This window comes from Ailuropoda melanoleuca, chromosome 10 (assembly GCF_002007445.2).
Source record: "Ailuropoda melanoleuca isolate Jingjing chromosome 10, ASM200744v2, whole genome shotgun sequence".
Classification (NCBI taxonomy): Eukaryota; Metazoa; Chordata; class Mammalia; order Carnivora; family Ursidae; genus Ailuropoda; species Ailuropoda melanoleuca.
Window position 1 is genome coordinate 61,497,454 of NC_048227.1, and position 13,012 is coordinate 61,510,465.

The following is a 13,012-nucleotide window of genomic DNA, read 5'->3' on the forward strand; positions in this document are numbered from 1 at the left end:
CTTTCTGCCTAAATCACTTAAAGTCTTCCATGTGAAATTCAGGAAAGGATCCTGAAAAATTGCTAATTTTAGATTATACATAAATAAAATCATTCTATTAACATGGATAAATCATGTGTGAGCAAAGGAGGGGTTGCAAGGGGGTTCTAGAAAGTGGTCCCCATAAGCTGAGTATGTAGGGAAGCACTCAAGACATAGCAGCCAGTGAAAGACAATCAGGAGCAAGAAGCTGGTGGGATGTTTCCTCTTGCTGGTGGCTCAGAAGCCAGCCTTGGAGGAAATCAGTTCTTCCTCTAGAAGATGTTCAGCCGCATTAGCACTCAAGGAAGTGCAAATTAAAACCACAATGCGATGCCGTGTCTGTACATTAGACTGGCAAAATTATAAAAATTTGATCATATCCAATGTTAACAATTGTGGGGGACAATAGGTTCTTTCAAATGCTGTTCGTAGGAGGGTAAATTTCGTATTGCTTCAATATTGACAATGCACATTCCCTTAAGCCAAGCAATTCTCCTTTTAGGAATTGATCCTCCAGAAACATTCACAGGGCTCTATAGAGATCTAACACCTAATATTCATTGAATGTTTGCTCTATTCCGGGCATTGTGCTAGGGCATTTCGTGCATCAACTCATTTAATCTTTATAACAACCCTATGATGCAGATAGCTAAATATGTATCGAATGCCTATTATGTGCATTGCTCTAGGCTCTTAGGACACATCAGTGAGCAAATAAAAAAAGGGAGCTTGAATTCTAACAGAGGGAACAGAGAGTAAATACTAAACATAATAAATACAGTCTATAATAAAATGTGAAAAGTGCTATGGAAAAAAGAACAACTAGGAAAGGCAAGGGAGATGGGTAGTGCTGGGGGAAGGCAGGAGGCAGCTGTGGAATTAATTAGGGGGTTAAGGCAGGCCTCACGGAACACTTGAAGGCTGGGCAATCCTGGAAGGAGAAGCTGTTCGTACGGATGTTTGGGGGAACAGTGGTCCAGGCAGAAAGAAAGACCTTAGGGCAGCAGTGCACGTGGCTTGTGCTAGTGTGGGCAGAAGAGAGAGTGAGGGAAAGGGGCATGGATAATATAGAGCCTCTTATGACATTATAGGGACTGGAGCTTTTATTCTGAGTGTAGTAAGGGGGGGCACTTTGAGCAGGGGAGTAACCTGATATGACATATGTATAAGCATGTGGCTGTTGCGTAGAGGACAGAGTGTCAGAGAAGCTGGTGGAAGCAGGGGGGTCCATGGGGAGCCTCTGTCAGGGCTCAGGTGGGAGATGGTGGTGGCTTGGACCAGGGTGGGAGGAGCGACATCCGAGTGCCTTGTTAAAATTGGACCGGGAAGATGGGGTGGGGAGGATTAGCCTGAAAGAGTGGGAAGGAATTGAAAGTTTGGTCTGTAATGAAGGCCACTAATGTACGTGCTGGAGGTAAATGAGAAAAAACAGTAGTCAGGGAATGCAGTTGAAGAACTCAAGATTTTGTCGATGGAGCAGCTCTAGTTGATGGCACAGACCAACCGTGCCTATGAGTGGTTGAAGGGAAGGCCAAGGAAGGAGGGGAAAACAGGATGAGACCAGAAACTTTAATAACGTCCATGCCTGTGATGGAAGCCCGAGATCATTACACAAAAGCAAATGATACTGAGAATTACAGTACTAAATAATGCATGTTGTATATACAAATGGTTGAGTACGGAGCAGTTTTAACCGTTGTATTGAAAAGCAGTGGGCAGTATGGAATAAAAGCTGATTCAAACTGTTTCTTTGGGAACAAACGTTAATACACCAAAGCCGATGGACAACAATGTCGGATACCAGAAGAATCTCATTCTTCATATGCACACACAGTTGCAAACTGGAGTGAATTTTATAAAGCATCAGCGTCTAGAATTGTGTGCATGGAATGCGAGGGCAGTTGAGAATCTGGCACGGCATTATCTTTTACCTTTTTATTCTGACTTGTTTTAGGCTTTGAGGAATTTCTCCCTTTTTTGTAGAGGAGGAACAATGGCGAAGACTCAATAGGACACTCATAAAGAGAAGTGTGGACCTTTTCCAGATATCGCTGGAAATCTTCAACCTCCACATCTCTATCCAACCTACATACAGAGGGAAAAAGACTCTTAAAATGTTCAGAATTACATGATGAAAACTATGGAAGTGAAAGAATTTGGCAATTAAAATTGTGTGTGTGTGGGGGGGGTCTGTATCTATCAACCATTACCTTAATGAGAACTGTTTATGCGACCATCTAACAATCTACGGATAATTTTGCCTGGCACCAGCACTTTCTGACAGACAAACATCTTTTCCCTCACCACGCTCCGGGTGATTGGTACTGTGTTACTCCATGTGTATTAAGTTTCTTCCTTGCTTCCTCTTGTGCTCAGGGAGCACTTACTGTCTTTGTTAAGGACGGAGATTAATGGCTTTGTTTAAAGTGATGCATTAAGAAGACTTTCTTAAACCTCTAACAAGGATTTGCGTATGTTACTCTGTGCTACGCCATTAATAATAAGTACAGATATAATTGCATCTAATATTTATAGCTCACTGTATGCCAGGTGCTTTACGCACATTATCTCATTTAATCGTCATAACAAGGAGGCAGGCATTATTATCTGCATTTTGGCAGAGCAGAAACGAAGGCTGACTTAACCAAGGGCATACAGAAATTTTAAAGGCAAAAAACCTACACAGAAACCTAAGTATGTCAGTTGCTCGAGCACATGCAAGCTTTTAATTACTACCCTCTATTGCTTCTCATAAATTTCATAGTTCTCAGTTTCAATAATGTAAACATTTTCATTATCGACTCGATTTCTTTTTATCAATCGGGCAGAGTTATGTATAATAAAAAATATCCTACCTGGTAAAGTAGGCGTTACTTATACAGCCAGTGAAATTAGCATACTGGGGACTGATGGGTGAGCCACCGAAGTAAAACTTCTTTTCACCTGCTTGTGTCTGTTCCACTTTCCCTTTGGTAGGGTTCTTACTCCCAAGTCTGCTCTTATCTACTATCAGTTCATATCTGCAAAGGAAAAAGCTTACTTACACACCACACTGCTACCATTTCACCTGGAGTTCCATTCTAGGTTGCAGGTTTTCTCATGGAGTTGACATAGAACATTCTGGCTAGTGAAAAAATTATGATTTGCCAGCCTCTTCATGAGGCCTGGGATAAAATAGGTGAATATGTTTATATGCAGAAAAGACTCTCTGAGCCCCTAAAAACAAGAAGCTCAGATGATTAGTTACCAGCATTTTTTTTTCTTTTGGTGGAAAAAGCAGGATGTAACTCATGGTGATTATTTAATCCCAATTGGGGAGCCTGTTTTCATTGTAAAGCACATGGACTGGTTTTGAGTGTAATTGGAAATTGAGTCTAGAAAGGCCGATTAACGTGTTTTTTTGTGATGGGAGAGCTCCACAGAATGCAGCTGCCTACAACAGAAATTTATTTCTTATTCCAGAAAGATTTCTTCTTATGAAAAACAAATTCAGTATTACAGGTTTAAAAAATAAAGTTAGAGCTTTTAAAATCTGGCCATAAATGTAGAGTTCTCAATTGCTGGATTAAAAATCTAAATGAAACCAATGATTGCGGATCTCATTCTACGTGAAAAACACTGCACTCCATTCAGTAAGTACTGTGTGTAGGCTCTTCCCTCAAGCAGGTTTTCAGCCTGCGGTTTTACTGGAAAAAACCCTTTATATTCCTGTTAAGTAATTCCATAGTGATTTATTTGGCATCTCTTGAAAATTAATAGCAACTTCTTTTTAAAAGAATGTAAGTTGTTCCTTCTACCACTTTTTTTAAGCACTGGAAAAGCCATAGAATAGTCCATTATTCATCATGATCCTTTAGCAGAAGCATGCCCTACAAGTAAAGGCACGTGGTGGGAAGACTATAAAGCGAGGAGCCGTACCTTGTGGGTGACACAGAGGTAATGACGAAGTGGGACTGCCCGTCATTGTACTGCTTATCGGCTGACTGCACCTTGATTCCCTTGACATCCATGACCACGGTGCCGTTATCCAACGAAATGGAGAACACATCTGACTGAAATTCAAGCACAGGGTTTTAGGAAGGGAGGCCACGGATCCAAAAGATGGACATGTTTTCAATGTTTACTTAATGGTATTGCTTAAAGAAACACCCAATGTGTGGGAAGTGTGCTTGTGAAATAATTTCTATGAAAACGACAAGGACAGAATATCGCTTATGTTGGCGTCATCTACAAATTGAGGAACGCCTCAGTGGAGAAAGGAGCCTCCTCTCTCCTGAACTGGAGACTTCTGGTGATTTGGTCATGCTGAGAGTTATCCCAGCTTAGCACCTTCCCTAACTCGGGCGTCGCTATTCTGTCTGCAGTCTCCCCTCTGGGAAGACTTGAATCTTCTTGGGGATGTAGGTAGATGGCCAGACAAGGGTTAATTTGCCAGTTTGGCTTTTTAAGTGTTTTTAAGTGTTTTACTTTTCTTCTATAGAGGAGGAAGAGAAACAGAAAAAGAGCAGAAGTTAACAGTTCTTTTTCTGAATCTGTTTAATAATTGTTTGAAATATTGGCAAATTGATAATCTTGCTTCTCTTCCCTTATCAGGGCACTGACCTTTGGCCTGAGGGCACAGCCCTCAACATAACTACTTTCGGAGGACAAAAAGTGTTAGTTAACTAACCATGGTAATCTGAGGCAGGTTTGGTGGGGGAGGTCCTACAAAGTGCTTTGGGTAAATTCTCACAGTTGCTACTGATTGAAATTAAATTCAATATAAATGTGACAGATACAAGATATTAAGTATGAAAAATAAAAGCTGCTTTTACATATTATGACCTGCTTTATCAGTGTATATATTGGTGATGACCTTTTCAGAGATAAATCAGTTGGGTCTTGGGGTCACCAAACCTCTGGATATCTTATTTTTGAAATAATATGTCTTTAGAAGGTGAGATCAAGCGTCCTATACCCAGTCCAGAAGCAGAGAAGTACATTCCTTTCATTATTTTACAAAAAAATCACATATGTCTTTGTACATATGCACAGAGGTTCTGAACATTTTTTGTGTTATGGACTCCTTTGGCAGTTTGATGATACACATGGGCCCCTTCAAAAGTAACATTTAAAAATGCATCAAACAAAATATCTAGGACTACAAAGGAAACCAATTATATTGAGATACAGTTTCAAAATATTAAAACGAAATCTGTGGTATGGTAATATGTGTACTTCTTTATTAAAGTGTTAAATTATAAAATCTGTCAGCAGATCTAATAACTCCTGTAATTTAAAAGTAGCAATGAACAAAAATGATATTTTGAGATATCTGTGACAACTATTATGTGAAATGAAAAATACCTGTGATTTCTATTAACGATAAAGTAACAGGTTTAGCAAATATTACTGTGGTTTGTTGCCAACATTTGTAATGAAGAAAATGCTAAATTTTAGTTTGAGAAAAACAGAATTTAAAAAAAATCTTGATTTTTTCTGACCTAGGTCCACAGACACACTGAATTTTCTCCATGAACGCCTGAGGGCTGGGTCTAAGAATCCGAGGTTCAGAGGTCCTGATATACGATATACATAGTTATAAATGTCTGAATTGGGGCATTCTGTGTGTGCCCATGTGAGTTAAAATTCATCTGAATCGAAAATCATTTTTAACATGCTTAAACAGTATTTTTATTTATTTTTATTTTTTTAAGATTTTACCTATTTATTCGATAGGGAGAGAGACAGCGAGAGAGGGAACACAAGCAGGGGGAGTGGGAGAGGAAGAAGCAGGCTCCCGGCAGAGGAGCCTGATGTGGGGCTCGATCCCATAACGCCGGGATCACGCCCTGAGACGAAAGCAGACGCTTAACGGCTGTGCCACCCAGGCGCCCCATAGACAGTATTTTTAATAGACAAAACAATTATCACAAAAAAGTTCCCATAGGGAAAAAGAAATACTTACTCCTGAAGCATAATAGAATAGTAACCCATTTGGCTGTAACGTTCGGAAATTAAAACCTCCTTCAAAGCCGTCGAAGAAAGATATTTTCTGAACTGAAGCAATGAAACTCTGCCCATTGAAATACGCTCTGCGAGATATCTGCGTGGCAAAAAACAAACAAAAAAGTGAATCTGGTGTTTGTAGTAATTATCAAATGCTTAAAATGTCAATTTCTCACACACCAAAGCCCTCGCCTACTGGTTTCTATATTAACAGTTTGTTTTAACTTCCAGTTTATGCTGGCATTCAGGCATGTTAACCCTCCTTCTGCGAGCCTCTAGCCAATGAGGTTTTAGCGTCTCTACCTCCTCCACCCCCAGGGAGTAAAGACGCCTGCACAGCCTCTCTGGGCTTTGGAGGCACCGCCCATTGAAAACCGAAGCGAATGGGCAAGTCATACAGTTTCTCCTTTTGCTGGTGTTTCTCCTTTTAGCTGGTGGCAGAAAGGAGTCCAAGTGTACTTAGGCTCACGGAGAAGCTGGAAAAAGCTTTCCCAGCTTTTGAGAATGACAAGTTTTATGTCTGTTTATTTGTGTGTGTGTGTGTGTGTGTGTGTGTGTGTGTGTCTGGGTGTGTCTGTGTGTGTGTGTGTCTATTTATCAAAAAGCTTTTGATTGGTACTTACAAGAGAGTCTTCTGGGCATCCATAACCAACTCCCAGGGTTTCTGTCTGCTCTAATAAGTTGAAATCTTTCTTTTGGAACTGAAAACCCTTCATGCATCCTCTGAAGTTGATATCTAGGGGAAGGTGTGCCCTGAGGGTCCTGGAAAAGAAAATTAGTCTTCACGGATATCATGATGATGATGATGATGTTACCCTGCCTATGTGAGATGAGAAATTTGATTTTATTTATAGTCATTTTTAGTGGCTTTATAATTATTTATATTCTCATGCTTTCTTTCATAAGCACACAGTAATGTCTCATCTTTACCTATAGAACAGCTTTATTCTTCATCAAGCCAAATTGTTTACTTCTTCGTAGTTTTCAAGATCCTTTAACTTACATTAGCTCATTTTATGTTTATAAAAATTCTGTGATATAAAAGGAAAGGCTGTTATTTTCTCTTTCACAGATGATTAGTAGGTTGAATCATATGGAAGTGATGTATTTTAGGTAAAAATGGTGAACTCTTGGCAACTTCACATGGTTTAACCTATATAATGAAACTAAGAAACACCAAAAGCTTTTTGTTTGTTTGTTTTTGTTTTTTTTAAATGTCATAAGTGGTAAGTTAGGATTTGAACCCAGGTCTTCAGTCTTCCACTAATCCATTCCCAAGTGGATTGGATTAAAGTCATGAACTCATCTTCTTGGCTTTTTTGCAACACACTATAATCAACTAAGGCTAGGGAAATGTCCTAGTGAACATTGAGCTTTTGGATTAACAGGAAAGTAAGAAATCTTTTATCTTTGAGGTCAGGGATGACATTTTGATCAATGCTGTGATCCTAGTACCTATCATTATGCCTAGTATATAGGGGGTGCCCAAGAGCATATTATCAAATACCGAATACCTATGAAGTTAGTTTTGATCCAATTACAATGACTTCAATGTATTTTAAATGAACACTGGCCAAACTAAGGAGTAACAGCCCTGCTATATTATATTCCATCAAGATCACACCTAGAGGACCATGCTAACTAACAGACTGGGGTTATATAATGACAACCATAATGGTTTAAAATCCCTTGTGGCATTGTTGAAGGAGCTCAGAGGGTATCTAATTTGGAAAAGAAGTTTGAGGTTGGGGCCTCATCCCAGGCCAATTAGAATTTCTGGAGCGTGGTTATGGGCAATGGTATTTATAAAAGTTCTCCAGGTTATTCTAATGAGAACCAGGATTGAGAAGACCAGGCTGGAATATGCTAAAGTTGCCTCTCAGTTTCAAGAGTGCCTGATGCTATGACCTGATTGTAATAAGAGATAGTTAAAACTTTAAGTACATGAGAATAAAATTATAATGATACATAATTCACAACCCCTTGGATAAGCTTAAAAATTTTGTACCCTCAGATGCTATTTGAGAGTTCAAAGTAGCTTAAACGAAGACTGAAATAAAAGTATAGGGACACAGTGCTTCATTTTCACACAATACACATGCTCCATCTTTCTTCTTGCGGATAAGAAATATCGCATTAGACTATGTTCTAAGATAAATGCAATAATTAAAGAAACCTGTAGATCTCATCTAGAAGACCCTAATTTAAGGAGGTCATGAGGGTGCATGAGTGTGTGTGCATGTGCCTGTTCACACGCCTAGAAGCAAGTGGGAGTGGCTTCACACTTTTACTAGACCTCTCTTGGATGTTGACTACTCAGCCCAGTCCAGCATTAGGAACAACAGCTACTTAACAAAAAGAGCTTACCTGGATTGTAAAATTTCTGGGGGAGCCCCTCCAATGTATATGTCTGTAAAAGGTATCTTCATCTTTTCATTGTCCATGCTCTTGACATGTCGTCTGTCAACCACCAAAATCATTTTCTTATCGTTGTGGTAAATGATTGAGATCTAGGAGACATAATAGTTAAGTCTTGATCATTGTTTAATAATCAACTTTTTGAAGACAACTGTATACTTTAATTATTCTGGTTATAACACCTGGGTCCCCATGTTCTTATGCTTGTTTGTTCACAAAATGGGGACTAGATTTTCCTTTCTTACAGACATGAACACTTGTACTTAAATAACCAGAAGCTCACATTTTCTGGAGAAGGATTTCCACACGGAGTAGGAGCTAGACCAAAAAATATTTTTGTCATGACACCAGTTGTTTTCTTTTGCCCCTTTGAGCGGATTTAGGAAAAAATTTTAAACAGGGACCTTTTGGACCCAGACTGCATGTTACCAGGTGTCACTGTTTTAGTGACACAGTGAAAAGCTTTAATGATTCTGCCAAAATGCTAGTCAGTGATACAGTTAAAATATTCTATTGTAGACCATCCTTGTGGAGGCCATGGACTTTGAAGTGAAAAGAGAAATATAGCCTCCTACTCTCTGCATTTTGGTTCAACTTAAAAGATACGCCTTTTATGCATTTTACTCAATTGTAGATTCAAAGTAGGTGTTAATGAAAATAGATAAAGTATATTATCAGTATGCTGTTCAACTGTTTCAAAGTTGAAGAACATTCCTTGTGGGCTCTCTTTATAAGGAAATCTGTGTTAGTATTTTCTAAGTTCTGGATAAATGATTTACAAGGAAATTCTCTATTTTCTTACTATCTACCCTTTTTACATTTAGTAGTGTTCAAAGGATACATTTAAAAATGGCTGTGTGTCCACACTCTGGTATTTTCAACAGATGTATAAAAGAATTCTATGGAGTGCCATTGTAATCAACCACCAAGCAGGAGTCTTTTGTTCAGTGAAGCAATTAAAATGAATCTTTCAGTGATTCTTTTATTAGAAAACATCAATATGACAAAAGCATTCATTCTTTTAAAGCAAATGTTATCCCAGAGTTGAGCAGATGGGGTCCTTCGGTTGGTTTTTAGAAGTGAAGGTGTTCCGCTTAATTTCTTTCCTACTTATGTGATTTGAACATCTGATTAAATCAATAGGTCTAAGTACAAGAAAAACAAAACAAAACAAACCACACAAATTGCAATGACTTATACCTCATGGTATTTTGCGTCATTAATTTGAGCTCTCTTTGATGTGTCCTCCAGATGCACAGGGCCATTGCTAAATCCAAAGTCATAGAACACATGCAGGTAACCATTGCGCATTTCCAAGCTGAAAAACATACTCTGTGGAGAGAAAGAACTTATAAGATGCAAACATCCGCTATTACGAAAGTGCAGATTTAGCTGAATTTGAGAAATAACACTGTATTCCTTATTATTGAAACTGAAGACTAAGGAAGTCTTAAGAAATTCTTATCATAAAATTAAAATTGCAACTCCATCATATCAGCAGTTATATCTCACGTTAATATACCAAAGTGTTAATATTTATACACAATTTAAAGCAACTATCTTCTGTCTCTTATTAGTTGATGAATTAGTGAAATTTTAAGTTTACCTTATTGACCTTTTAAAAATCTTGAAAATGTCTGAAAATTATAACAGGCTAGCAGATGTGAGTGTATTTCATTTTAAGAGGAAAATTGGCAATACTGAAAAATAATTCCAAGGTTTGCTGAGAAGAACCTTAAAAAATTATCAGCAAATATGGATATAAGAAAAAGGACATTTCTGTTTTATTTGGAAATACTGGATTTATGTAAATAAACATGAAATAATTATGCACTTGGGCCATATGATGTTCGAGAATCAAAGTAATTCTGTAGCACCTGAGTAATTTACTGCTCAGGATTGCTTGTTTTGAAAGATAGTTTGCAGATAGAAGAATTAAATGGATTTGAAAAATAAGGTATTGTGGTAAAGTTCCTATTTATCAGAAAGCGATCTCTTGAGTGGAGTCTGTATACTCCTGAGATATGGAAAGTAATCCATTAGGGGAAAGAAAGAAAATATTTCAATTTCCATTAATATTAATTTTAAAACTCTAAGAGAGAGAAAAAAATTAACTTTTAGTATTTAATACATGGACTGAGCTGGGTATTCATTTTGTCCTTTGGGCAGATTTTCATGGGCTTCACACGGTATGTGAGGCTTTGAAAGCACAGTTTCACGCTTGAAGGCTGGCGGTGGCCCCTCACCCATGTCTTTGCTTTGAGGCATACTGCTGTTCATTGTGGTTTATGTGTGTCTGGTTACTTATGTGTGAGAAGACTTAAATAATAGAATATTTATAATTATTTTCTTTTGAGATGCAGTGATGTGAAAATATTTTTGAGACACTGATGTTTGCAGATTACTTCTTGAAAATGACTAAAAATGCTGTCAAGTTTAAAGAGGGTTACACATTTTTTTATAAAATGAGTAATAATAAATTTGTTGATCTTCATTTGTGATGACAAATATCTTTCAGTACTATGAAACTTACTGGTTATTTAAAAAAATATTTGGTATGTCGTTTCAAGGGAGGGGTATTATTATAACAATGCATGAAAAAGTAACTCTTTAAAATTTGTTATTTATTTTTAATTTTAATTCCAGTATAGTTAATAAACAGTGTTATATTAGTTTCAGGTGTGCAATATAGTGATTCAACACTTCCATACATCAGCCCCTGTTCATCACAACAAGTGCATCCTTAATCCCCTTCATCCATCCCCCCACCCACCTCCCCTTTGGTAACCATCAGTTTGTTCTCTATAGTTAAGAATCTGTTTCTTGGTTTGTCTCTCTCTCTCTCTCTCTCTCTTTTTTCCCCCTTTGCTTGTTTGTTTTGTTCCTTAAATTCCACATGTGAGTGAAATCATATAGTATTTGGCTTTCTCTGACTGACATATCGCTTAACATTATATTCTCTGACTCCATCCATGTCATTGCAAATGGGAAGATTTCATTCTTTTTTGAGGTTGAATAATATTCCATTGTATATATAAACCACATCTTCTTTATCCATGAACCTATCAGTGGACACCTGGGCTGCTTCCATAATTTGGCTATTGTAGATAATGCTGCAATAAACATAGGGGTGTGTGTATCCCTTTGAATTAGTGTTTTTGAATTTTTTGGGTTAATACCCAGTAGTGATTACTGGATCATAGAGTAGTTCTATTTTTAATTTTTTGAGGAACCTCCATACTGTTTTCCACAGTGGCTGCACCAGTTTGCATTCCCACCAACAGTGCAAGAGGGTCCCTTTTTCCCACTTCTTTGCCAACACCTGTTTCTTGTGTTTTTTGACTTTAACCATTCTGACAGGTGTGCGGTGATACCTCATTGTAGTTTTTCTTTCTTCTCATTGTAGTTTTGATCTGCATTTCCCTGATGATGAGTGATGTTGAGCATCTTTTCATGTGTCTGTTGGCCATCTGTGTGTCTTCTTTGGAGAAATGTCTGTTCATGTCTCTTGCCCATTTTTAAATTGGATTATTTGTTTTTTGGGGGGTGTTGAGTTGTATCAGTTCTTTATATATTTTGGATACTAACCCTTTATCAGATATGTCATTTGCAAATATCTTCTCCCATTCCGTAGGCTGCCTTAGTTTTGTTGCTTGTTTCCTTCACTGTGCAGAAGCTTTTTATTTTGATGTAGTCCCAATAGTTTATTTTTGCTTTCTTCCTTTGCCTCAGGAGACACATCTAGAAAAATGTTGCTTTGGCCAATGTCAGAGACATTACTGCCTATGCTCTCTTCTAGCATTTTTATGGTTTCAGGTCATACATTTAGGTCTTTAACCCATTTTGAGTTTATTTTTGTGTCTGGTGAAATAATGTGGTCCAGTTTCATTCTTTTGCATGTAGCTGTCCAGATTTCACACTACCATTTGTTGAAGAGACTGTCTTTTTCCCCTTGTATATTCATTTCTCCTTTGTTGAATATTAATTGACCATATAGTTGTGAGTTTATTTCTGGGTTTTCTATTCTGTTCCATTGATCTGTGTGTCTATTTTTGTGCCAGCACCATACTGTTTTGATTACTACAGCTTTGTAGTATAACTTGCACTGGAATTATGAGACCTCTAGTTTTGTTTTTCTTTTTCAAGACTGCTTTGGCTACTCAGGGTCTTTTCTGGTTCCATACAAATTGTAGGATTTTTTTCTAGTTTTGTGAAAAACGCTGTTGGCATTTTGATAGGGATTGTGTTAAATCCATAGATTGCTTTGAGTAGTATAGACATTTCAACAATATTTGTTCTTCTAATCCATGAGCATGGAATGTCTTCCTATTTCTTTGTGTTGTCTTTAATTTCTTTCATCACTGTTTTATATTTTTCAGAGTACAGAATTTTTGTCTCTTTGGTTAAGTTTATTTCTAGATGTTTTATTATTTTTGGTACAGTTATAAATGAGATTTTTTCTTAATTTCTTTTTGTGCTGCTTCATTATTAGTGTATAGGAATGCAACAGATTTCTGAAGAGAAAGTAATTTTTTTGAAGAAAGTTGTACTCTGGAGAGATGGTTTTTAAAAAACACATTTGTAA

The 13,012-nt window shown here is 37.5% G+C and overlaps 1 protein-coding gene across 2 annotated transcripts in view; it reads right to left on the bottom strand.

Moving 5' to 3' along the window:
• The window catches only part of LAMA4 (laminin subunit alpha 4), a 147,155-nt gene that overhangs the window by 15,083 nt on the left and 119,060 nt on the right, over nt 1-13,012 (bottom strand). For both annotated transcript variants that reach the window (XM_034669004.1, XM_002917163.4), the window contains exons 24-30: nt 9,628-9,759; nt 8,377-8,519; nt 6,633-6,771; nt 5,969-6,106; nt 3,940-4,073; nt 2,877-3,041; nt 1,953-2,106 (exon numbers count right to left, since the gene is read on the bottom strand). In XM_034669004.1, the coding sequence (XP_034524895.1) occupies nt 1,953-2,106; nt 2,877-3,041; nt 3,940-4,073; nt 5,969-6,106; nt 6,633-6,771; nt 8,377-8,519; nt 9,628-9,759 (1,005 nt within the window). The remainder of the gene's footprint in view (nt 1-1,952; nt 2,107-2,876; nt 3,042-3,939; nt 4,074-5,968; nt 6,107-6,632; nt 6,772-8,376; nt 8,520-9,627; nt 9,760-13,012) is intronic.